The 27,923-nt window shown below is 40.1% G+C and overlaps 2 protein-coding genes across 6 annotated transcripts in view; one reads left to right on the top strand and one right to left on the bottom strand.

The window, feature by feature from the left end:
• The first annotated feature begins 692 nt into the window (after positions 1 to 692).
• On the top strand, positions 693 to 27,701 carry LOC139140178 (bone morphogenetic protein 4-like). 4 transcript variants are annotated; one of them, XM_070709245.1, is made up of 8 exons: positions 693 to 755; positions 4,687 to 4,776; positions 5,437 to 5,667; positions 15,967 to 16,199; positions 20,289 to 20,915; positions 21,746 to 21,946; positions 22,599 to 22,762; positions 23,121 to 27,701. In XM_070709245.1, the coding sequence occupies exons 3-8, from the start codon at positions 5,441 to 5,443 to the stop codon at positions 23,241 to 23,243; spliced, it is 1,575 nt and encodes a 524-aa protein (XP_070565346.1). In that variant the 5' UTR covers positions 693 to 755; positions 4,687 to 4,776; positions 5,437 to 5,440; the 3' UTR covers positions 23,244 to 27,701. The 4 variants fall into 4 exon arrangements, with proteins under 4 accessions (XP_070565346.1, XP_070565344.1, XP_070565347.1 ...); XM_070709243.1 differs by having other exon boundaries at positions 694 to 755; positions 4,687 to 4,792; XM_070709244.1 differs by lacking the exon at positions 693 to 755 and having other exon boundaries at positions 4,664 to 4,776.
• LOC139140176 (kinesin-like protein KIF28P) overlaps positions 23,301 to 27,923 on the bottom strand; it is a 46,702-nt gene continuing 42,079 nt past the window's right edge. The window contains exon 25 of one of the 2 annotated variants that reach the window (XM_070709242.1): positions 23,301 to 23,469. In XM_070709242.1, the coding sequence (XP_070565343.1) occupies positions 23,467 to 23,469 (3 nt within the window). In that variant the 3' untranslated portion in view covers positions 23,301 to 23,466. Of the gene's footprint in view, positions 23,470 to 25,930; positions 26,047 to 27,923 lie in introns of those variants that run through there. The other variant, XM_070709240.1, reaches the window with a different exon arrangement.

Genomic DNA, 27,923 nt, shown 5'->3' with positions numbered 1-27,923 from the left:
TGAAAAGTTCCCGCCACCTTTTATTTTTCGCCTCTAAACTCCTTCGCCAGCAAGAAGTCTTCCTGATGCCTCCTCCCCCTCTAAAAAACCTCCGCAGCTCTCTTCCGAATCAGAAATTCGCAACTGGCGTCTCTTTCCCACAATTATGCATTCCCCTCCGCATCGGAAAACGCTCAAAAGCAAGGGGACAATACTCCCGCCCGAAGAGTCTTTTCCAAGTTGCCCGCGAAGCAACAGAACAAAATTTACCCCTGCCCGCTGGCGTTGACACGGGAAAAAATTGCCCGCCCGCCTGCCGAGAATTCTCTTGTGAACAACTGTTTGCGCAAACAGACCGTTGGCTAAGTCTATGGGTTAACCTAATCTCAAGCATGTGATCCCCACACGATGAAATGGATATCTCACACGCCAGCCTATGATAACGTTGATCCGGTTGATCTGCGTTGGTGGACGACATCCAAGTGAAATATTTGGTAAAGTTATTTCTATTGGTTCTATCAGTTCGATTATACAGCGCGCATGAGATATAAAATTTGCGGATTTTGAAATGGACGATGGTGTAAATATAACCTGGATTGACAATCAATTTTTCCGCGACGTATTACGTAAGGTCATTAATCGTATTCAGTACGTAAAGTTGTATACCTGGCGGCTGGGGCGTTTTATAATTGTCTTGAGGTCTAAACTGGTCAGAATTAAGGGGTTTCAAAATCAGGATATACGTCATTGGTACAACGGATCGAAAATAACTCCCGGTAGGTATAGAATTAAAAATATCGAATCAGAAGGTTTGTTCATAGGAACCTTCAAGGCATATATTCATTGACAATCATTTTAGGAGAGGTGCACCTAATACGATTGCTTAACAATGGCACCCTATAACGAGACCAGCAATGCCAAATAGTATTTGTAGTGGCGCTTTGTCGGATCGAGTGAGTTTCAAACTTAATCAACAGTCGACCATAGACACTTGTTTTTTCTTCGGAAAACGTACTTTTCCGAGTTTGCATACACTTCGGCTGTGCGTACTGGACCCATTCAAAGGGTATGTTGCTATGCACAGCATATCCCTTCATGCATGCCTTGTGCATCATCCAAATTTTGAAAATAACGGCTATACTGAAACTGGCGACAGCGACAGAAGCAGCTTCATATACATTAGCGGATGCAGTCAAAGTTTGTTTGGAAAGTCTTGCAATGAAAACTTCGAAAGTGGCGAACATGCATCAAATGCTGAATTTGCTTCACATTTGCTCGACATACATCGCCAAATACCTGGAAGGAGATATTGTTTATCAACAAAAAAAATTGCGCAACCGCAGACGGGACAACCCCCTCCCCTTAACAGTATTTTCAAATTAATGCATCGCTGTAGCTTTGTAGCTTTCCGATCCGCTTCTTAAACGTTTAGCTGTAACTTTTGATGTGCCTTTCAGTGTTTTTATTCTGTCTTTTAAATATAGTTTCTTAGTCAAATCGTGTCGCAATACCTCAAGTTCAACAAGTCGACCCCGTCTGTATGTTCGTCAGACATGATCTGAATTTCAGTCCGGACTTGAATTCACCTGTCAACAACAACATGACATGCCGAACGCAGTTCATGTTTTGGCGACGTTTGCACTTCGTTTTTCAACATTAAGAAGGACAATAAGAATATGTATTTTGGTTTATGTAGGCTAATATGTTAAAATAGCCATCAAAAGTCAAAAGTTGCTGCTGCTGTCACGGTAAAATATCTTGAAGTGTCAATTATTTAAGATCAACATCGCGGGTGATTACATTTTGGCACAGGAGTTCATATCCTCACGAAAAGTCAGTTGTAAATCGCAAACAGTGCTTCACCTTTTCAATCAGTACGATCAGATATAGGCCTACCGATGCCATAGCTAAACGTACAATCAGTTTAGACACGACGAGATTGCATTGTAAAACATTTCAACTTGTTGCTTCGGGATGTTGTTGAAAAATGTTACCAAATCACTGAACAGACGCCAAATGGCCGAGTTACTTAGGCTCTGATGGCATTTTAACTTCTCTCAAGCATAATCAGATTCGTTTCATATCAATAGATTTACTGTTTCGTTTTGCTTTGTTGACGTACCGTCAGTCCACGACTGTACATGTGTTGTGATCGACTACTGTAATAGATAAATTGCCCGTACTCTATCTATATCAACCTCTCATCGTTCAACTTCGCCACGTAAGCAAACAACATATATCCGGTCGCAACAAACATGTAATAAACCAATTAGCTACTGATATCAACCTAGCCGAGAGGTCAAAAGTACGTTTCGCCAAATGCAAGCGCCAAAAATAGACACCGGGTCCGGGTACGGGGATGATGTCTCGGGCGCATCACTGAAATCCTAGACAGACACCTGTTTATGTTCAGGCTGGTCAGCCGTTATTCAATAACATGATACGGCAGCAGGCAAACTGGACACCTCCTCAACGCTGATATATAGACCCTGATGAGTTCTTTAGTACACTTTGTTTCGGGATTTATTCACGGTTACTCAACCCAGTGACCTGCCATGACCGATAGGTTTATGAAGGCGACAAATCATCGGAGTCTGCACCCTCGGTTTGGCAGCACTGAATTCTCTAGATATAGCCAGCGTAGGATCGCAGTGAACGGCAAAGCATCTGCGAAGTGTTGACAATCTGCTGTGCTATATTATCGGGCGTTTACGGGAGTGAGACATACCCCGTTTGCGTGTAAACGATGCAAAGACTTTAGGTAGAATGCGCCTCGAGCAGATAGTTGGATTCCAAAACTTTCACAATTCCTTTCTGATCTACCACTTGTTAGGGCTCATTTTAAAGCTCTTGGTGTACCAAAACTTTGTACCATCTTAGTTTTTTCAAAATCGAAAAATTTAATTTCCCCATAGAGTTAACACAGGGATGGCGGCCATTTTGAATTTTGGCAAATGTTAGATCATTTGTTTCTCTATTTACAAAAAAAATGCACGGTGACGCCCGATTTTTATTTGATTTTGTAAGAGAATGGCAGAAAGTTTCACTGAGGAAAGTTTGAGCATAGACCCTCGAGAAAACTCGAGGGTCTATGGTTTGAGCAAAAGTGTAAGCCCTTTACTTTCGAGGCGTATACTACCTTAATCATTAGACATCGTGCGTGTATGACCTCGGCGTGGTGAGTGTACCACAAGAGTGCAGACGACTTCTTGTTTGGGTAGCAAAACATCCTCATATTTTATCTCTGTTCCATTTTCTTTACGTTGATTCATGAGTGTGCTCAACAATCATTTCTAGAAACTCTGTCATTTAACTTAATTTTCGCAGACTGCAGACTTGCATGGGTTATCTATGCAGTAAAACTGAAACTTGAACCCAATAGACAAATTTCAGTATTGGTTGCTGTCACGTATAGTTTTGAAAAAAAACATGCCGCATGCCATGTGACGTCAACGCACGATGGGATCTTGCAACTGAAAGTGTTCTGTCAGGTAGAACCATTAGATAAAAGGACAAGAATAACAATCTAAGCTTAAAGTTCACTAATTATCGTGCCAAGCAGTTCTTCATGGGGTAACACTATTAAACTTCAATTAATGCGCATACACTGTCGAAAGACAGAGTGCTCTACACAGACACCAGCCACACTGATCAACATTACGTATATGTACGTCATGTAATACTTCCGTCAAATCTTACTTTCATGATTTTAAAAACACCGGGGCAAACAACCTGTCCATTCAATAAGCAAACAACAACCCTCTCCACTGGAAAATGGGTTACTGTGTCGTTCAAGGTTACCTTGAATCAAGCATCGAATTAACTTCCAGTTTCCAAAGAGGTGAATGAAAATAAGTAAATTTCGTTCACCATTATATCTTTGATCACGCGTCGTGTCTTTCGAAACTATCATCACGAATAGAACATCACCGTTTCTTGGCATTTAAGTGAAATAATCACATGACTTATTGATTTCATTATCTATTAACACGTTTGGAACTAATTTGCGATAAGTGGATGCTGAAGTAGGGTCGGTTTAGTCTGCAAATGTAACCTCATCTGCTTGTCTCTTAAAGTTATACACTTGTTTTTATGAGTAATTTGTAATATTGTAACATTCAGCTATATTGCACATAACACTTTTGAGAAATTTGAAAAATGTAAAGATCTCCGTACAATTTTCGCCATATGTATCACACTAGCCATATCAATGAGATCACGCGTGGCTTGCGACTTTACACCCAAGAGGGCATCAAAGTCATCTGCAAATCGATGTAAGCGGAAATTCACTTACATCGTAATCATGTCAGGCGATAGATGCTGACGCAATGTTTACAAGTTTTGAATACTCAATTCCGCTCATGAAATAATCCGTGATTTTGGTAAATGTAAAGAAAGATGCTTCATTTTGTACGGGTGATTTGTTTTCCGGCGAATAACGGAGTTTTATAAATGAAAGTCTGTATACGTGATTTGTAAACATGCTATTATTGCTTGTACGTTTCAAGCGTTTAATCACGTGACGTCCATCCCCAGGAAAAGTGGATTTCCATGACAAGGAAGCGGAGTTGGCTGGTTTCCAGAGGAGACGTCCACACAAGTAGTCATCAGTGGGCGCAAAACGTAAATATCCATGAATTATAGATCGTAATGCATGTTTTCATTCTATAGCTTCTTGTATTTTTTTCTCTGACGCACTATACCAAGTGTAACCGGGAATTCTGACTGTCTGGAGGGCCTTCCAAGAAGTGTCAAAGAGGGTCGAACAGCTTCTGGCAGTTCTTGTTTATCAGCCCTGTGAGTATTACAGTGGGTGAGTATGCTTTAATGCAAACAACTTTACTCTCATAAGTTACCACACGCAGGCTGATATCGGGTTCAAATATACAAGTATATAATGTAATATAAGCTTATGGGCTTTATAATATTTTTCACCGACTAGCACAGATGCCTTGATACGTTCAACACGATGTGGTATGCCACTCATTGGTTTGTTTTGCATCAACTTTCATGAGGTTAATTGGTCCCTGTTGATGCCTTCAAATGGAGACCTCAGCGGCTACCACCATGCATAGTTCAGGGCTGCGGTTAATTGTTTCTGAAGATGCCCGACAGAAGCCGCCCCGAAAAAGTGATTTAAGGCACGAAGGCAGACATTCTATGCAGACGGTAGCCAGGGAGACGTCAAAGAACGCTGTTACCCGAGCTGTTTTTCGAATTAAGCCCGGCAAAGTGGTCACGTCCGGTTGACGTTTTCCAGCCTTTAAATAGAAATGCACAAATACTTATGTAGGTAGTATTGTCTTGATCGTCACACTGGCAGTATCTTCAATCCTGCACAGTTCGTTCGTCAACTCATTCTCAACAAGCACCTACAACAGGACGCCCGTCAATATCTTGTATACTTGACTTTAGGTTCTAAAAACTTCACGGTTCCAAATTTTTCTTTACCAACAGAAAAATGCTTTTCCACGTGTACCTATTATTGTTGGGTTCATTGGTGGCTTCCCATACTATGACAGCTGATTCACAGTCACGACTGAGTGTATTGCAGATTTTACAGCGACCCCCTGCAAACGTGTCCGACACGCGATCACGCTCTACGGAGGCAAATGCGGCCGAGGGCGACGACGCAGCGAATTCGGAAACTCCGCACGCCTCGCCAAAGCGGCATTCAAGTCACAACAGGTAAGCCGAATCATAGACAGTCGAGAAACAGCATCGTTTTATTTCTTTGGACGAATTGATGAAACATGTGCGAAGGACTTATTATTTTGCAGTTACAGTTCAAAAAAGGTTAATCCAGAAGAAGTGAATGTACAATCTATCGTAAAGCGATGACACGTGATGATTTTGCCCAAGACCACAGCCAAAAACCGGCATCATTTATAGTACAAGTACACACTGTTCAGAGGTTCTTTAAAGGCATATTGTGTGTCTTTGTCTAGTCAACGTTTTGCTGGCGTATTTCTCTCTCCGTCAGCAAGACAAAAACCAGCTATTTTATAATAACACACAATGTCTCCGTTTAATTATCACTACACTCACAGTGAACACTACAGGGAGGGAAACAGTTGAAACGGTAAAAAATATTTGAATGATTTCAAATTTTATAAACAAATATATGATTTCGCGTTCGCGCCTTATACAGATTGTAGGTTTATTTTACCAATGCTGTCAGTGATTGTAGAAATTTGAAGTTAATTCCTGTGAGTCAAAAGTATTGATACAGACCAATTTTGTGCTCCACAGTGTCCTTCGTTTTTTTGTGAAAAAGTGCAAAAAAAAACGGGGCAAGGGCGTTACCTTATTTGACAATTCATATACAAAGATGGCTGGCTATAGTGTCCGTGTTTGTTTTACGAATGGCAACTATGGATGAAAGATGTTACGAACATTCATCACCTGTCCATCACCTTACATGTTGCCACTGGGGATTTATAGTTCGTGATAGCGGTCTTTTCTTTGCATAATATAAAAAATAAAGTGCTTTTTTAAATAAAAGTAAATGATTAAGAGTTTGTTGTAACCACTTGCAGTCGGAGAATAACTCCCCCTCCCGCCCTCGCGAACCTTTTTTAAAACTTTTCCTCGGAAATCTGTCGAAAAACTGAAGAAAATGGATAACATAGCTCCAAGTCGTATGTTACAAGTCGGGTCTGCGTCAACCTGCGCGATTAATCACACTTATGAAACGGAGCTCTATAATCTCTCATATTTTTATCAGCGTGCGTGAGTATTTAGGACACGAACTTGTGATTCACTGAGGGATGGACCAATACATCTTGGGAGGGAAATAGTAGGGTTGTCGAGATGCACATACTTTTTCACGCTCTAAACTTTTAGCTATATTTTCTGATTCGCATACATACTATTTTATTCCAAATTTACACACTTTTCCCAGGACGCCACTCATGTCGAGGTTTTTCCCCATTTTTTGACCACTCCTCTTAGATGCTATTGTTGACTACGCGCAACCCAGCTTTTACGTAATTGCGTGGCACTTACGTCATATAAGATCATTTGCGCCGTTTATCATTCGAAACAAAATAAAAATAAGCTTTTATTTGTGTATTCCAACCATGTCAGTCTAATCATAGACACACTGTCCACGGTCTAATTTTGGCCTGACCAGGTTTTCTCATGTCTGTCAATATATATTCAGTTGTTATGTAAACGGTCTGTTGTGTTTGTTTGTGCGAGGATGTCTCTCTCACTGGGTGGGTTGGTGTGTTGTATTAGGGATGGACCATTAGACCTGGGAGGGGGGTGGTCACAATGAAATTGTGAAAAAATATTTTTTTTTACTATTGTAAATTTCTAATATTTTTTTTCCAATTGAGATTAGCTGTGCAAATTTTTTTTCAGAGTAAATTTTCAGATTTATAATTTTTAGCTCATATTTGGTTTTATATATAAATACCAAAAAGAGCTTATATGATGAGTCTAAGTGGCGTCTGTATGTCTGTATATTTGTGGGTATGTGCGGATGTATGTCCGTCACACACAAAGGCTCCCATACCGCCGGAGCTACCGTCTCAGTATTTGGTGTACAGGTAGATGTAGGGGTTGAGATGTGAATTTGTTCAAATGAACACATCAGTGTCAAAAATGTGCAAATGAGGTAAGAAAAAGCGAAATTCTGAAACAGGCTTGAAACAATCTTACTCCACTGACTGAGTCATTTCCTGTCATTGTTTATGAACTGTTACATATTAACAGACCTGCTCAAACCATAGACAGTAGTGGGGAGGAAGACCGTCAGTAGAGGGGAGGAAGACCGTCTATGGTCAAACTAAGGGGGGCTAGCTCAGTGCCTTTCTGCTATGCATGTTGCTAAAGTTGACCTCTAGTACCTAAAGTTTCAGACCTTAATTACTTTTGTCATTCTTGTTTTTCTGGTTTAAATATTTCTTGTTGTTTTTCTGGTTGTACTGTGCAGAAATCATTGTCATAACATCAACGTAGAATTTTCCTGCACTGAACAGATAGAAACAACATTTATTGTTGATCTTTGGTACCCATACTGGTATGTACCAATTCTGATCAAATTTGAGCGACACCGTATAATTGCGGTATTTTTTTTAGTGCGTCGCTGTCTGAAGATAAAGAGGGCAAAGATGTGGTGCGAAGCACCACAAGCGGCCGCGCAAGCGGTCACGGGGGGGGGAGGTCAGGAGGGGGGTGTCCCCCCTCCTGCTGTTGGAGCTTTTGAAAAATAGAGATTAAAATGGTGTTATTTGGTGGCACTTGGGGAGTATTTTTGCGGGGGGAGGTCAGGAGGGGGGTGTCCCCCCCTCCTGCCGTTGGAGCTTTTGAAAAATAGAGATTAAAATGGTGTTATTTGGTGGCACTTGGGGAGCATTTTTTTCAGATTACACATCTTCCTCTGAAACATGGTCTTCTTGCTCCTCAGTAGCTTCCTATAGTTTTGAAAATTGACTATTTTGGTTTCCTGGCTTCCCTTTCTACTGCTTGGTGAAATGCCTACATTCACCCCACCAAACATGCATATCTCACGATTTACAATTGATTTTGACAAGCTGAGAAGCTGTTTGCAAAATATAGTGAAATTTGCATATTTGTGTTTTTAGAGCAATTGTTGCCCTTTTTTGATCAAAACATCTATTTCTCTGTAGCAGCATGTCAAAATTGATTGGATGTGTATAGATGTAATGAAATTTCAATATTTGTCTGTTTAGGGCAGTTTATGCCATTCATGGTCAAAAAATCTGTATTCTCTGAAAGGGCTTGTCCAATTTCTTTGAAATTTGCTACATAAGTCCCTTAAGATTTGTTTAAATCATGCTCTTTTTGTGGTGGAAAAATTCTTCAGATAATTGTCATTCAGCATTTGCTACACACAAACGATTATTCATGCAGATTTATTCAGTATTTGCTATCGAGAAATTTTCAAAGTTCAACCCTTTTGTGTGTTTTTGCGTTGGGAATTGTTGGATAGATGGCATTCTACATAGTGTATTGTTGAATGTTAAAAATGTGTTGCTGTTGTTTTTTGAGGCTGTTTTTTGAGAAACAAGAATTGAAAATGCCTTTTTAAAAGCAAAATAATACATAATGATTTGATATTTATCATTATTGACGTGTTTCTACTTGTTCACCCATTCTTGCATTCATCATTGCAATAAAATGCTGTGAAAAAAATGAACCTGATGTGGCCTGCATCTGTTTACCTTGATCTTAAAAGGCAAATACAACTTTCTGTCTTGACAACCATAGCATAGTTTCAATGTTTTACCTGGTGTACCTGCTTGGTTTGTACGCAGGAAACAAGTAGAAAGCAGGCTCTATAATTTTATAATTTTCAAGTGATCAGAATACAAAAGTCCTGAAAAGATAAGATAATCACAACTTCCAGTATAAGGGATATAGTCACTCTAAATGAATAAATTAAAATTAAAAATGTGCCGGGAGGATATACTAAAAAATACAGGAAGTTTCTGCCTGTCGGTAAAATCTAGAAAAATTCAAGATTTTAAAGACTTTTGCAGATTTTTTTTTACGCATTTGTCTTCTTATTTATTTTTTTATTTGCAAACTAGTTTGAAGATTTTTTCTTCCTAACTTTTGCTCTGAAAATTTTTTTTCTTCTGTTTTTGACCACCCCCTCCCAAGATCTAATGGGCCGTCCCTTAGACTGTGGTTCATATAGACATACATTTGAAAGTACAATATCTATCATATCGATGTCAACGCTCCGTGGTGTCTAGCTATAACCTAATTTGCGGGGAAAACACACACGTAGGACACGAAACTTGTTTACGGCGGGGGGAAAGCGAGCGATGACGGAGTTGAAGCCAGACACATCACATATCATATTACTGTCAACGACTGACTATGTCTGCCGAAAAAGTTCAGAGATATGACCGACTGTGCCATCGCTATCACGTACGCATCCTGCCATCCGTCGGAGCGGCGACAACACAGGGTTTCCCTAGTTCATTATATCCACCAAGCACGGCAGTGAGTATCCACCCGCGATTGGCTAATTATCAGGATATAATTGGACGTATTCGAATGATTACCAGGTTCTACCTTGGTGGCCAGCAACTTAAACGAAAAGCACAGGTTACTTCATCAATGTTAGTAATAGTACAAAAGATGACTTGTTCTTCCGCTCACCGCAAGGTGCCACCATTGAGAAACGCGGTCATACAGTCGCACGTCTAAGCTGAAAGGTATTCCGCTTACTTATAGCGAATGCTGGCACAGCCACATGAGCCAAATGAATGATCATGCTTTTCTTATTTTCGATCATGAAATCGACCAGAAATTGCCAAAATGTTGGCCACATGTAACTTCGAAAGCCATAGTAACAGTGACGCATCAAGAACGAATCTACCGTACATGCATTGCCTTGACATGTCCGATCGGGAAACATTAGACGGTAACTGCCCCTGAATTTATGTCTTCTTTCTATATTTTATTTATTTGCTTTTTCTGTTTCCTAACAACTCTGAGCGCCAAATATGCACCCTAGGCCCGCGAGCACCTTCAACGCGTACTTTTCCGTCCGCTTAGGGAGCCTTCAGTAATTACAGGGGGGTGGGCCGGGGGAATTTGAGGGAGGGTCACTTTTTATAAACCTATCTTGGGGGGAGGGTCACTTTTGACAGAAGCTGATATTATGGCCAAAACTTTGATTGTCCGTGTGATATTTCCGGAATAGGAAATCACCAACAAAATAGGCACACACTTATAGACCGTCATGCATTGACATTTTGACATTGACATTTTGGTGAGATTCCAAAATCAAATTTCTTGCAAAACCTTGGACCTGTAACCACTCTAGTCTTATCAAGAACAATAATGTGAATAATCAAGCATACATAAATGCACAGATTTATCTAATTTTGTACTGAAAAAAAATTATTCATAGTTTCATCATAGACCCCCGTGCATAGTGAATCGACATTTTGGTGAGATTCCAAAATCAAATTTCTTGCACAACCATGGACTTGTAACCACTCTAGTCTAATCAAGAAAATTAATATCAATAATCAGAGTACACAATGCAAAGATTTACCTATTTTTGTATTGGAAAAAACTATTCATAATTTCATCATAAACACCATGGATAGTGAACCAACTTTTTAGATGAAATTCAGAAATCAATTTCTTGTACACAAATGCACATTTTACTTCCCTATTCAAGCAAAGTACATTTAAATCCATTATCAAACATATATAAAATACAGATATAGCATGTTTTTTGGGGGTAAATTGTCAATAATTTGCCTGATAGACTCCATGTATTATGATTTGATATTTTTGGGTGAAGCACTAAATCAGCCACATCTTGCCTTGTTATAGTTACACAAAATATGGTGACCCTCCCTAAACTGTATGAAATACCATATCTCTTCAAAAATTCTTGCGTGATAAATTGCGACTGTCCCTCCAAAAACACCAGCCCTCCCCTCTGTAATTTGTCCCTAACATAACAATTGAACCAATTGTTATGTAATTTGGCTGATACTATTCCGAGAATACCGCAGTGATTGGGGGGGAGGGTCAAGTTTTAGAATGTCGCACAAGGGGGAGGGTCACATTTAGACAGGAGGATAGGGGGAGGGTCACATTTTACGGTACAGGTGTTCGCGAAATTGCCCCGGCCCACCCCCTGTAATTACTGAAGGCTCCCTTATTGGACGCACTATTAGTATATTGGCCATAGAGGGTCATGGCAATGCATATCAACCGATCTCGCAAGCAAGATCTCGCGAGAATGCGATATCAGTTCGCATCGTTCTTTAGCATTCGGTGACTATAATCTAGGTTGTTTTAGTACAAATGAACCAAACCACTCGTGCGTCATCAACACGACAAATATTTTGCCAGGCTCCCCGCCATCCCTCCATCGAGCGTTTCGCCAGACCGTATACATCATCCGTCGATTGGCAGTCTTTTTTTTTCATATGACCATTATCTCAAGACGAAGAAAAATCTATTCAATATTTTCTCGGGATACCTTACACACCGTGCTTACCATGGGCTCGATAACTCTGAAACCCAGACAGCTACACACCGTCTAAAAAAACAACAACAACAAAAAACAGATACAAGCCGTTCCGACACTGTCGACGTCCTCATCAAAACTCGGCGTCTGAAAAAGATGTTTCGTATTTGTACCAAAGATAGAGTTCGACCCGGGCACAGATATTTGGACTCTCAAATTTTTTCCAATACTTTTTCTGGTCTACGGCTTTCGAGGGCTCACTTTGAAGCTCTTGGAGTAAGAAACAATTTCAAAAGTTTAGTTTTTGTTTACATTGAAAATTTTATTTCAGTAAAAGTTGAAGTCCTTTCACTTTCAAAGCGCGTCCTACTTTAGATCGGTGTTATCGATACTCGTTTGCCCCTTTTAAAACTCTGTTATCTTCGATTTCTCTGAATTTTAGTTGATCGTCTGTATTTCTCGCGCCCGGCAGAAATTAGCCTAGAATTCTATTCGTCCGCTTGCCTCTGTACCTCCGACCCACCGGTATTGGGCCGGAGGTACAGAGGCAAGCGGACGAATAGAATTCTAGGCTAGGCAAAAATAACACCCAGGGTTAAAAGGAAATAGATCTTTATTGTCTGATGTTTTCTGAGAATGTCAGTGGGGGTGTAGGGCCAACAAACAAGCCTCTAATGTTTAGCGTAGGCTACACGGCCAAGGAAATAGAATTTTATTCAAAAAACTCCTTCACACGGTAAAGAAAGAGCAACTTTCATCTTCAACAGTCATCATCATCATCATCATCATCATCATCATCATCATCATCATCATCATCATCATCATCACAACCACCACCAACAATAACACCATCATCAGTATCAACAACAACTTCATCATCACCATCATCATCATCATCATCATCATTATTACCACCACCACCACCACCACCATCATCATCATCATCATTTTCCTATGTGATGCATCGGCAATGCATACAAGCGAGCTGGTATTCTACCGTTACACAAAAACTCACATCGACCTGATTTCAGTTTGCCTTCTGACGCGGCGGCGGTCAGCAACCTCAGTGTCCGGTCAAATTCCTCGTTTGACCGCGCTCTCATAAATCTTGATGCGTTTGACCGCATTGTGATAATTATGAGAAGGGCCAAATCGTGCAACAACAGATGGCGTTATCTCAAGTGTTGGGACATTCCTCACACCGATAAATACACACTGAGTTTCAAAAAATACCACGATTTGTTCAATACATGTATTTGAAAACGGAATTGCTCATGTCATGAGCATATAAACGAAAGCGTCATCACGTGCTCTCCAACGATGTATACCTACAGCCTTGCATGCTAACCGCGACTATAATTCAATTTTCTCACGGTCGGTCTTGTACAAACACTAAATATTGGACGAATTCCATGGGTGCAAAATTAACAAGCGGTTTTTGCATACTTTCTTCAGTTTCATACATGCCCGCTTCATTAATAGCCTGGAATTTCGTCATATCACTCTCGCCGGGTGGGCATATCGAGGCAAAGCATGTTGTACCAAGACTTGGGAAAGTTAACTCGATACCGTTGATGTCGCCTAGGATCACCTATGCAGCAATTGATTTTACTAGACACCGACAATCTAAATTGGGATAATTTACATAGAGGAGCAATTTTTCAGATGAATAAACAAACCTTCAACCCCAAGACTGATCGTCTAGAGCAAACCTAGGTGACTTTAAAATTCCCTTCACCAAATAAGGAAAACAAATCATTATCATGTAAACCCGGTAAATGGGTATGGCTAATGACCGGCGTGTACTCTTTTGTGGAAACTTAAGATGACATAATTTGCGTTCATCGAACTTCTGAACGAACGAGAGAGAGAGAGAGAGAGAGAGAGAGAGAGAGAGAGAGAGAGAGAGAGAGAGAGAGAGAGAGCACAGATGACACAGAGGGACAGAGAGGGGACACACAGAGAGAGGGACAGAAGGAGACAGAGGCAGAGAGAGAGAGAGAAATTAAACGTTGTGGTCCACGAAAACACATTTTTTAATCCATGCATTGTAATCGCAGTAGACGAACATGATCACTGTTCCGACGGACGGTCCGATTTTACGCTGCCATGTGTACGTGCATTATTACAATAACGATCACCCTAACCAGGGTATATACGTCACACTGACGCAATAGAACTGGAAACGCGTCGTTGATTTGAAAGACATCAGAGTCATCATTGGTGATATGAAACCTCAGGTCAGAAATACAAAACTAAAACTATTCACAAGGGTCTTTTATGCATTATCCTCGCGTCTTAAATCGTAGACAGTAGAAGTCTCGCTCCTGCCGTCTATATTTAAGTCAGCCTCGTACTCTTTGCATCACGAAGCCAGTCGGTCATGAATTTTGTAATAAAATAACAGAATGTAGTCCCATATCAAGCAAAGGAAGTATACACACATCAAGCAAGGTTTTTTTGAATTTGTCGAAGCAGTCTTGTTTTAAGCGCCGCTCCCACAACCAATAGTTCTTAATTGAGCTGTACAGTTCATGGCAGTTGACATCAGTCAGAAAACTTGACATCTCACCAGATATCCTTCACCTTGAGGCAAGTCGCGTGCCCATCAAATACAGAAAACAGCATACGTACGGAACCAAGAAAGGGAAAGCGATGTTCAACATCTCTCTGGCATTTGAAAGTCAAATTTATTGTTAAAACCGTCACTTATCAACAAAAGTTATGACAGCCCTCCTATCGATATCTTTTTGTAAACCTAAAAGATTGTGGTCAAACTTTCCAGATGGAACGGGACTCTGACACCCTATCTAGATTTTTGTCGTTGGGGGCGCGCATAAATACCAGCGAGCAATGCGAGGCCAAAGTACTAATCGACAGGAAATTGTATAATTTTTTTGTCCTTATTTCGAAGGATTATCAATGAAGCTGCACCCCAAGAGCTTGTTAATGAAATAATGCATACACGTCTGGGAGAAGGTTACGGGGGGGGGGGGGGGGAGTCTGGCATAGTAGAAGGAAGTAAACGGAAATGTGCCGCCCCTGTGAATATTTTTACGTCTGGTACCGGTTTAGCAGTATATCAAACATGGGTGTTATTTTGCTTTGTTCACATGAAATTGCAAGTGACACAAAATACCGGCTAGTGTAGATACAGTCTCTAAATTCCAAAAGTTTGGTTTAGTAGAAGGTGCGTTTCAGCAAAGCGATGAACGCCCCTACCAAATAATGTTGAAAGTCAATGCCTTACGGGTCATTAATTTTGGTCGTTTTCACATTACGCAAATTTATGTCAAGAAATATATTTTTCATAGTGCAGACATGGATGTACAGCAGGAGCTCTGAATACAATAAAAATCGTTGGTATTTTCCAAAATATGATAAAACTTCTTCGACATATTGCTGTAACATGATCTTTCTTAATTGCCACGCCACGAGAGAGGACGGAGCGACACGTGTGTCAAAATTTGACTTATACATGTTGACTTTGGAGCCGGGGTCTGGTTGTCCCCGGCCAAACTCGGGTCGTTTCGGTTTCTCATGTTTGCCAGCTCAGGATCTGTCTGAAATAGGTGCATAAATTCAAAAAGCGAAATTCGCTCGTGTAAGGAGGGGAGGGAGGGGGTTTTACCTCGATTCAATAAGTGAACTTCACTTTCGCAGATTTATATGTGATCATGCAATAGTATTTTGACGTTGTGTGTAAAAATAAACAATGGACACTCGTACCGACAAATTTTACAGTGTTTCCAACTCGTTTGTGTTATGCAGTTGTGTTTAATCCTTAACACAATTTACCAATAGTAACACTATATCCTTAAAAATCATTCATTAAATTATAAAGATTCATTTTTTAAATTTACCAAGCGTCTGCAGACATCAACATTTCACATTTTTGACCTTTGTTCAAGGGGAGGGGGGTTATTGATTTAAACGAAGGAATTTCCTCTCTTGAACTTATGCGACAACTTCTGAGACGGTCCCTAACAAGGTATGCTTCATTTCAGGCTCAAGATGGAGCGGCTCAGTTTGATACGAGACCAGGTTCTTGGCCTTGCCAACAGGCCTCAGGGCAGCACCCGCGAAGGCAACAGGAAGGCCTGGTTACCGGATGACCAGCAGGACAAGATAAAAGAGATCTTACAAAAGACGCTGAACGAGGCCCAGGAACACGAGGGCAGCGAGACGGAAACGGAGCAAGTTGACACCGTGATATCCGCCCGAGTTATCGCAGCTTCATGTACGTTCTAACATTTTTTCACGCTTTCATAGTTTTTTAGAAAGACACCAAGTCAATATGGAACAATTAACTTAATTTTTTAGAGAAAATTTTCCCATTTTTGAAATTCAAGGTCTTGCCCGCCAATACGCGATGCATTGTACATACAATATGCAATATGTTATTGTCAGCAAATGAATTCTGGTCTGGGCTAAAATTCAGTTGTCGACTATAACACAGGACGCAGAACACGGGATATTTGGGCATGATTCGGCATTTTCCGGTCCGGATGGCTTGGGTAGGTCGGCGTAACAGTGGTTTCGAGGGAGGGTCCCCGTCCCCTTACCGAGCGAAGTTGAGGATTTGGGCACTAGATCTGATGTTAACAAGGAGCAAAACAAATGGAACTGCATTTAAGTTACTTGTAGCTTGAATCTTTGTTCATGATGAAATATGCAACGTTCAAGGTAGCAGTCACCTCGAAAGGCGTAGACTTCAGCCCAAATTTGCCACAAGGAGAGTTGCAAACATTCGCTTTGTAAATCATGAGAACAAAGTTGGGAGTCACCGTGCAAATTTCGGTGCTATGGAAACAAATTACTTGAAATTTACGATTTTCACAAAAATAATATGTTGCAAAGTTTATACTCATGCCAAGAGCTTAAAAATGAGCCCATAAAAGTGGGAGCATAAAACTTTTTAAAAATTTGAGAGTCCGAATATCCATCCATGAGGCGTATAGTACCTTACTTATTAAAGGGACAAAGTCGGCCATTTTTCATAAATTTTGTTTGATACGAGATACTACTTATATTGTGACATGTTGATAAGATACTGAATGAATAGGTGACCATGCATATATTCGACTCCGGTTTTAGACAAATTGAATGAAACCATCGCCAGAAAGAATAAATGGTCATGACCGTTTATTCTTTCGATTCTCGCGTTGGTTTCATGTATCGTGTCTAAAACCGGGGTCGAATGTATGCATGGTCACCTATTCATTCAGTATTTTTCATCATGTCAAACAATATAAATAGTGTCTCGTATCAAACGAAATTCATGAGAATGGCCGACTTTGTCAGAGCGACCGGCAAGTTTCAATTCTGTACATCTGTACTTGTTGCTGTCCAGAGAAGCTTACAGATTATTGATGTTACGCGAGTGTGTAAGATTATTACAAAAAAGAAAGAATGAAAAAGACGACCCTCAACTTTCGGATTGATGTAAAACAACATGTACATTGGCGGCGTAATTTTGCATAATATGATATTGGCATTAGTTAACGTTGTAAGCTATGAAAGCGCTTCTGGTTGGGCATCCATAAGCTACCGCCGAACACTTACTGATACCGAAGATCGTGTTTAACATTGTGGGGGAGGTTCTTTTATATCGGACGTCAGAAGACAGCTGGACTCGAAATAGTTAACCATAAACACGTAACTATTTATTGAAATCACTGAAGAGAGGATCCTGAACTCCTCACATTACATAGACATTCGAAGAACAACAAAACGTGGAAAAGCTCGCTTTCATTTCCCAAAACGGCGGGAAAGGCAGCACAGAACTTTGTATCAAAGTTAGAATAAACATGAACGTCATTGGCTAATTCTCCAAGGTCATGCATGCGTGGATACAAAATCCTAGTTTTCGATGACGTTCACACAAGTTTACAATCCTATTTATTACATCAAATTATAGCATGCACAATATTCAGCTAATGAAAACATAACAAAAACACTCAACAATTTCAAACTTTCACGACAAATATGTCTGATGACTGTTTAGATGGATATTTTCGATTTATTGGTGGTGTACATGAAATTATTTACCATTTTTAGCTCATATTTGGTTTTATATATAAATACCAAAAAGAGCTTATATGATGAGTCTGAGTGGCGTCTGTGTCTGTATATTTGTGGGTATGTGCGGATGTATGTCCGTCACACACAAAGGCTCCCATAGCGCCTAAGCTACCGTCTCAGTATTTGGTGTACAGGTAGATGTAGGGGTTGAGATGTGAATTTGTTCAAATGAACACGTCAGTGTCAAAAATGTGCAAATGAGGTAAGAAAAAGCGAAATTCTGAAACAGGCTTGAAACAGGCTTACTCCACTGACTTGAGCCATTTCCTGTCATTGTTTATGAACTGTTACATATTAACAGACCTGCTCAAACCATAGACAGTAGAGGGGAGGAAGACCGTCACTAGAGGGGAGGAAGACCGTCTATGGTCAAACTAAGGGGGGCTAGCTGCCTTTCTGCTATGCATGTTGCTAAAGTTGACCTCCAGTACCTAAAGTTTCGGACCTTATTACTTTTGTCATTCTTGTTTTTCTGGTTTAAATATTTCTTGTTGTTTTTCTGGTTGTACTGTGCAGAAATCATTGTCATAACATCAACGTAGAATTTTCCTGCACTGAACAGATAGAAACAACATTTATTGTTGATCTTTGGTACCCATACTGGTATATACCAATTCTGATCAAATTTGAGCGACACCGTATAATTGCGGTATTTTTCATTTTGTAGAACGTTAAAGCGCAGTGGTCGTCGCGCCGCGCGTGCGTGGTTTTTTTTTTTTGTTGATAAACATAAATTTTTGTAAACATAAGTCTTCTCAACTTCAATAGGAGTGAGATGGGAGCAGTCCCCCACTTTGTTAAGGCCTTTGTAAGACTCAACATCATGCAATAGTAAAATATTAGATCGGAAACGAACTTCAGTGGTATAAACTCGTGTAGAGCTACGAACATTGGGACACTACACTCAGCACATTATGTCGCTGAGTTCACTGTACACAGACACAGTGAACAAAAGCTTTGATCGTGCGCGATCACGCTGGTTATACACAATGCTATGTACAGTACAGTGAAAATACATAACTAAAATGATCAACATTGCCTATATATGTAGACCAGCAACAAGCACAATGCCTAACACAAAAATTACACTCAAGACCATGATCGGCTAGCCTGAGCAGGACACGGGAGATGTTGTTGGGAGACGGTCACCGCGTTGACGTACACGGATATAGAGAATCCGGTCCCACAACGTACCGGCCGGCCCGCGACGACTTGGCCCACAACCAACTGTTGATCACCATGTCTTACTTCTCCTAGTATTACGTGGTAAGAAATAGTAAATGTCAGGAAAATAGACAAAACGAGCGGGTTTTCGCGGCATTTGGCAGGAAAATTGCATGGCTACACCGTGCATAGACGTATCGAGAGATCCTGTGCCCCGGGCCTGTGCACGGTCATGGCAGTGATCCAACCGGTGCTGGGCAAACTTCGTTGTTGTACCTCGTGATTGCCGGGTAGGTCTGAATCCTCTTTCAAGTGAGATAACCCCCACATAACAAAAAGACCTATGAAAGGTCCTTCGCTTGACTTGATACCTGTACTCAGAATTCTCGTTTGCACCCCAAAACGGGGTAAACTTTGTTGTAGTTGAGTTGGATTCTCCACAGCCGAGTGTAGCGCGCCATATACCCGGTTTGACACGGACGTTCATACAGACCACGGAACGGAACAGATGCAGAGATGCTTCTTGCTGCAGCGGGCATTGCTCTGCGAGCTGTAGATTTCTGTAGTTTGAGTTGTTGTCTTTGTACAACTTGTTGTACTCCTGTCGGGCCTCTTGAAATGAAAGCTCTCGTCCTTGCTAGCGATGTCGAAAACTAGAGCCCGGTCGTTGATAGTCTGTTGGCGTATACATGCGTAGATGCATACGTCTAGCTCTATGGCTCGAGCGATAACAGTAGCCGAGCCCCATTCAACTGATTCAAGAAAATCATGAGCAAATGTGATCTCAATCCAGCGTGCAATTATTGTTCAATATTCAGCAGATATTTAACTTAGATTAATTGACCTTTTATTGCGTGTTACACTTGGTTAGTTGGTATGCTTGTGACAGATCAGCCGCCATTTTAACAAGCGGCAATATCGCAAACATTACAATCAACCCGTAACATGTGCGGCGTTCTTGGATTTGTTTACAACAGAGGGGGACCCCATCAGGAGGATGCGCAGCGCGACGACCACTGCGCTTTAACTCAAATAGAGCAATCTTACCATCTCGTATGCGTTTTCACTTCACATCTCATAGGTGAACCAAAGCGATATGTCGATTCAGTGACATGGAAAAACTCCTCTTCTCTGAGGATGTACTTTGATTTCTCTCGGTATTCTCCGGATCGGTATGACATCGTGTCGGCCAAGCTGAAGGTGCACAAACGGGCTTCCTACCCGTCGATAGCCCCAGTGGTGGAGCAGCCGCCGCTAAGCCCCGAACCGACAAGAACCGACCAGAACGGAGAGGTCGAGGACTTGAAGTTTGACGTAGATGACGCCCAAGGTACGGAACTTGAAGACTACACGATTGCGACCCCTGATGGCGGAGAGGTCGTCGGATATGGGCCTGAACAGACAACCGCCGATGAGCCGGCCGAAGTTCTGGTGACCGTCTACCAGCTGCGATACCGAGTCAAGCACAACACCACGACTCTTCGCAGAAAACACATCGAAACCAGAGTTGTTCCGGTGAACTTCGAGGGATGGCTACAGTTCTCGATCCTCGACGCCGCCCGAAAATGGGCAGAGTCGCCAGGCAGAAACGACGGCGTGGAAATTAGAGTTTCGCCTATGTTCATGAACGACGCAGACGCGAAGTTCGTTGAAAGAGTCGAGGCAAGTCTGGATGGCTGTGCAGACAACTCTAACGCCACTGAATATGGTAAGATCAAAAAGACCAAACAAAATCAACGACTAATTTAAAAGACAATATCTGTATAGTGAAATAATATTTTCATTCTAGAAAAAGGTTCATTTTCTTTTTCTTCAAGTTCTCTCTGAAATGTGTTCAAAATCTAAATTTAAGGCCGGATAATTGCTTGAAATAAAACCGTCTATTCAAAATACTTGTGCCAAGAAAAAAGTTACATCTGACATTCGAATGTAAAACTTTTGATATGCTAAAATATAAGGGAAATTTTAGTAAAAATGTACACTTCCGTTATCGAGTCCCGGTATAAATAACCCATGGTCCAAAATACTGCAATTCCGGTCGTGCAAAATACAAAGTATTAACCCTTTGAGTACTGTAATTTTCCAATCAAAATTTTAGTGCAACATTTGACCAGTTTTTATGAATTTTTCTGTAATTTTTGGGTAATTCTGAATCAGATAGACATCGTTTTTCAGGGCTACAGTTTTAATCAAGATTTTTGGAAACTATGATGAAAAAAGGGTGGGTTATATTTTAGAACGGCAACAAAAATTGACTATATCACCTAAAGGGTTAACCTTGAAATTATATTCTGCACAATTCATTTTCTTTGCAACTTGCCAGGTTAAGACCCTTCAAGGTAGAATTTCAGCAATAAGAAGTAGCCTGAAAATACACTTGTCTTGTAAAACAATTACTGAAAACGTTATAAAAGTTAGGGCTACTGTTGCTTTAACTTGTATAGACATCAGCTCTTTGGGGTTTTTTTCCATTTTGTTTAAACCAAGAATATTAAATATTCCCTAATCAAAAACGTCCTTTTATTCTGCCCACCTCAGAACCTCCGACAGTCTCAGAGATGTACGAGAATTTCTATCCAATACTTGACGTAGTTACATCTGAGAGCGCCCTGCATTTTTCCGGGCGGTTTCGGGGCAGACGATCGGCAAAGCCGGAAAAGAGGAAAAGCTCTATCAAAGCCGTGAGTTGCGAGAACTCCGCGAGATGTTGCGCATCGCCTCTTTATGTGTCTTTCAAAGGTAATGTTGTGGGTTGCACAAACGCAGGAATTTTTAGTGACGTCACAGCAAAGTTTGATGACATCATGAAAGTCGGATGACAGCTTACTGAAAACAAATTCTGATAGCTCGATGACGACACACTGTTGATCTTTACACATGCGGTTACAGAAAACTGTACGACACGTCACATTACACGTCACAATACGATGATTATGAGCATTACTGCGTATAAGTTCCATTCTTGTTCCATAAATTGCAGTCACTGGTCGTGAAAGAACCCCGGCCTTTTCATGGAAGTAGCGCCAAATACTGATCAAAGAGTTATTTATTTATCATTTATCGACTCAGTGATTTTGTTGAAAGGCATGGTTCTATATCCGAATTTTAATTTTCTGTTTCATAGTATAGTTTGCTCTCTTTCCTATACCAACCGTCAGTGTGTTGATACTAACTATACAATACAAGATACATGAATATTCCATATTGAAAAATAATTATTTGCATAAACGAAACAATGCTCATTGATATAATTTTGGCATTTGAATACTAGGCTAATCCATTACGCATTTTGCACAAATACATTGATTCCCCGCATCTCAAATATCTCGTCCGTTTTCGCCAACTCTTCCAATTCCACAAAACCCCTTTATATTGATATTATTGATTTCAGAACTTGGTTTGGACCAACAAATTCTGTTACCAAAGGGATTCCACACGTTGTTATGTACTAGCAGTTGCAGTCCGTCAAACGTGCCCAGTGCAAATTATGATCCAAAGCAGGCGTACTTGCGACACGGTGCTTCTCTTGTAGCAGGAGAAACGGCTGAAGAACAGGTGGGTGTTATTACCAGTTTTTGTTACTTTGTCTGAAAGTTTTGTCGGAGAAAACTGTCCTGAGAACCAGATGTCTGTCGGTTGTGGACTCACTCCTATCGATTGTTGAGGTATGCTGTCACAAATGACCATGAGAAGTCCCGTCTTCCGTGAACACAGGTTGTTGCATGTCCAGAAGACAGAGTCTTACAAAGTTAAGTGTTTGTTATTGTTCAATGCCTATTTTAGCACAGTATAGAATGTTACATTATACGTATCTACTGAAATCGACCAGGCAATTTCTTGTTTCTTCACGGTCACTCTAGTAAATGTTAATAAGCAATGTTTCAAGCTTGTTCATTTTCTCTTGTAACCACAGAGCAATGGCTGCGGACCGACGAAAACGAAACCACTGGTTGTTCTTTACATCAATGACGATGGATCGCTCTCCCTTACGAAATTTGAGAACTTCATCGTCGAGAAGTGCGGCTGCAGGTCATAAACGGCCACTTCAGTCGGGTACACATGGCAACTCTACCTCCGCGATATCGGACTTCTAGTGGCACTGCGCCCCTTGTTACCAGCCCAAAGGCTGGGCATCGCTATTCAGACTGAACGTACAGTGCACTGGAAAACATCGGGAAGACGAATTCTGTTCACCGAGGCGATGTACATTTTCAACGCCAGGAAGTTCGGACGAATCGTTATGGTGTGAATTTCAGAAGTCACTTTTACCAAAAAAAGACAGATGATATTATAGCCAATACTAAATCAACTATAGACACTGACGAAAGCCACTATTTTGGAGAGGCTGATATAAATTATGACTGTGATGCTGACAATATTAAAATTGTACAAATACAATCACTTTCGGACAATACGTGTGGGAACTGGCATTTAAGGTAGTATGCGCCTCAAAATCGAATGACTTAATCTTTCACCAAAACTTTCCTCAGGGAAACTTTAAACCATTCCCTCTAGAAATCAAGAACAAAAATTACGGGTCACCGTGCAAAATTTGGTACTAGGGAAAAAAGCACCCAATACTTATTGACACTTGAAATTCAAAATGGCTGCCACCCCTGTGGTAACTCTATGGGGAAATGAAATTTCCAATGGCTTCAAAATAAGCCCTTAAAATTGGTCGACCAAAAATGCGTTGTAAGAGTTTGAGAATCCGAATATCTGTTCCTGAGGCGCATTCTACCTTAATGAGACAAAAGCTGCAATTTTTCTTTAACCCTTAGAGTTCTGTTATTTTTCCCACCAAAATTTTACTGCAACATTTTTACCAATTTTCATTAATTTTTCTGTAATTTTTTTGATAATTTTGGATCAAATGGACATCATATTTCAATGGCTACAGTTTTTTATCAAAATTTTAGCAAAAATCCGAAAAAAATCGACTGAAAATATTTTGTGAAGGCAACGAAAATTGACTATGGCGCTCAAAGGGTTAAGAACATCGAAATTCAGAGTATTAGCATTGCAACCACAGTGCCTTGACGAGGACAGGTGTCCAGTGCTGCAGTCGACAGATGAATTGTCCTGTGGCGGTAATACTGAACTTTACACAGACCGTATCGACTAGCTGTATACCCTGTCCTGGCATTTTAAAGATGATTTTGGGAGAAAGACAAGAAACTGTATTCACAAACAGAAAAAAAAAAATGGAAAAAATTGTCAAAAGTTACAAATATTGAGGCTTTAACAATCATTGCACTTCAATGGGTACTTCAATGATTGGCAACTATCGTACCACTATAAAAACGTTTATCTATATATGCTGCGTGGTTCTAGTCAGTATAGAATGAATCTTGTGTTTTTGAATTTGAATTATCATTACTCTCGTCTGTACATATATTTAAAGCCATTATGCAGTTATATGCAATGAAGTCCTTTTGTACATAAATGATATAAGCTTATAACCGTATTGGAACCGTGCCGTATGTAATCGATTTATTATGATGATATTTAACTTTTTAGATGCAAAATTCAATCAAAATGTTGCCAGGTACAAATATAATTTGCTGTACTATCGTAATGTAACCCACAGGTCAAGGGAATATTTCATGTATCAAGTAACCATAACGTCTTATAACATATTTCATGTTAGAAATCCAAACGGGTGATGTTATAAGTATATTCAGGCAAGTTTTACTGTGACCAATTATATACTTTTGGAGTTAATTAAAGCCACCTAGACAAGCCCTCAGATTATTAAAACTCTAAATTGGACCACCATAGGATTGCTTTTGTTTTTTCTGGATGTTCACGCCTATAGAGTATACTTTTAGACCTGAATTGAACCGAGAACCTTTCAAACATGAGAACGGTTCGCATTTACTGCGTTAGTTAGCACAAGCCTTGAAACAGAGGGATTCAAACTCTTGTTTAAAACTTTCCTCGGGAAGTTTCTAACCATCAGCTTTCATTATCAAAAATTGAAGGGAGGGGAAGGGTCTCCCGTCTGCGGCTCCGCAAATTCCTCGTCAATGAGCATTGCTTCTTCCCAGAATTTGACGATGGATGTCGAGCAAATATGAAGCAAATTCAGCGCTTGATGCGTATGCGTAGTTCACCGGTTTTGAAGATTCACTGCAAGACTTTGCCGAATATACTTTTATGGCGTCCCTTAGCTTATATGAAGCTGCTTCTGCTGAGATCACCAGTTTCGGTCACAGTCGCCATTTTAAAATTTTTGGAATGCACAAGGTGTGTTGGGCTATGTTGTGCATGGCAACATACCCGTTGTATGAGTCCCATGTGCACAGCCGTAGACGGGACAATCCCCTCCCTTTAAAACAGGAGTTCGCTGTTTGGGATGAGAGAAACAAATTGTCTAACCTTTACCCATTATTGTTGATAAGGAACATTATACCTTAAGTAAACTGTATGGCGACAGAAATAATTTTAGATTTTTACAAAAACAAGACTATGACAACTTCACTGACTCAGCAGACTCCAAAGTAAGTTCACGCAAGCAGCTAGTAGATCAGAAAAGTTTCTTAAAATTGTGAGTGTCTGAAAAGAAACTGTTCTCTAGACGCACTCTACTTCAACAGTAACAATGATATGGATTGATTATCACTCGGTGACTAGAGTGTTTTCAATTTTGATTTTCTTGAAAAGAATGCACTAAAACTGTCACAGGTTGTGTTACTCTGGACAGTGGAGTGTAGATCAAATTACCTAATGTGGTGGTGGCGCTGTTTCATGAGATACAGTTTTTCCTCCATTCAAGCTGTAAATCAGATTTAGCAATCGGTTTTGGTCTCCACATCAGTGCTTGGTCGTTCGAATTTCTTTTTTTGGTGAGGACCGCTAACGTGAAAGGTAAAGAGAATAAAAATAAGATACAGGCTGTGAGTACATTAATCTGGCCAGCTATAAGTTTACTACTGTCGGCATGGAGTTCTCGGACCTGAAACGGTTCAAAAGCTTCCGACACGTCCATTATGCCTATATTGATCACAAAAAATCATTATGTTACTCTCACTGGACCGCTATTGTAGCATCAACCTCGCTACAGTTTCTTTTTTACCATTTTTACCAAATAAACAAACAAACAAAAACATCTTACGACTTAAGAATAGAACATTTATGACATGCAACCTATGCAGTAATTCAAAGTAGGCGCAGATAATTATTTTTATCGACGTTGGCTTTCTTGGTAACGAAAAGGTGAAATCACGCCTTCAGGTATCAAGATAAGTCAAAACAAAGTTTGATTAGTTATGTTTTTAGGATGATACAGTTTTATTTTGTTACACGAGTTCAATATGTATGAGGTGTTTTCAATGCACGTATGAGTCCTGAAGTGTTGATAGTTGGGCGAAATGTACACTTTTTTTTTCAAAAGTTTAGATAACTCTGTGTTTCTAGATTTTGATACCGAGACATTTATTTCAATTTTTAATCACCGCCTATCTATAGTTAATCTCATTACTACTACCTCGCTTTGTACTTTCGTTTTATTGCGTAGTTTCATAGATCGTACTGAACAGAAACAAGTCAATTGTAAACGAAGATTTAAGGTAGTATGCGCATCGAAAGTGAAAGACTTAAACTTTTACTCAAACTTACCTTATGCAATCTTTTAACCATTCTCTTCAAAATCAAGAGTAAAAATCGGGGGTCACAGTGCAAAGTTTGGTACTAATGAAACAAATAATCCAAGATTTACCGATATTTAAAATTCAAAATGGCCACCATCCCTGTGTTAACTCTATGGGGAAATATATTTTCGAATTTCAAAAAACTAAGCCGGTGAAAGATTTTCTTACACCTAGAGCTTTAAAATGAACCCCCACAAGTGGTATATCAGAAAAGAATTGTGAAAGTTTGAGAGTCTGAATATCTGTCCCCGAGGCGCGTTCTACCGTACGGTAGTACGCGTCACGAAACTGAAATTCTTTACCTTTTGCTCAAACATTCCCCAAAGAAAATTTCAACCATTTTCATTCCAAAATCAAGAATAATAATCAAGGGACTTCATGCAAATTTTGGAACTACAGAAACAAATTACCAAACATTTACTGGCATTTGGATTTCAAAATGGCGCCATACCTTTGGTAACTCTATGAGGGAAATTTAATGTTCTATTTTCAAAAAACTAATCATCCAAGAATGAGCTCCCACGAGCGGTAGATCAGAAAAGTTTGTGAAAAATTTGGGGCTCTGAATATTTGTTCCCGATGCGCGTTCTACCTTAAACTTATGTTTCCACTGTACGTGATTCACTGCTTTTTCATTTACTCAAGACAGGGGCTGTGTAGAGGTGCACTTTTTTATTGTCGATAGTGCACTTCTGAACACATATGTACTGGTACTTGCAAGGTAACTCTGCGTACATTTACGACATGAATCACTGTCATTTTTTTCTTCTCGTGTTTGTGTAATGTTACACCAGCTCAGAGGGTACTTGAATAACAATAAAATCGTCAGACGACAAACTTGATTTTGTTCTGTGTTCCGTCTTTCCACATGTTGTCAAAATGTGGGAGCTGATGAAATTCCGACCTTAAAGGCGAAAATGATTCAAGCAATGTGCCAAATTTAAAGGGACAAAGTCTGCCATTTTTAATGAAGTTTGTTTGATACAAGATACTACTTATATTGTTCGACATGTTGAAAGATATGAATGGGTGACCATACGACCCCAATTTTAGACAAATTAATT

The sequence above is a fragment of the Ptychodera flava genome, chromosome 9 (genome assembly GCF_041260155.1).
Source record: "Ptychodera flava strain L36383 chromosome 9, AS_Pfla_20210202, whole genome shotgun sequence".
Taxonomy (NCBI): Eukaryota; Metazoa; Hemichordata; class Enteropneusta; family Ptychoderidae; genus Ptychodera; species Ptychodera flava.
The sequence above is the reverse complement of the archived record's forward strand: the minus strand, read 5'-3'. Positions and strand labels throughout refer to the sequence as shown.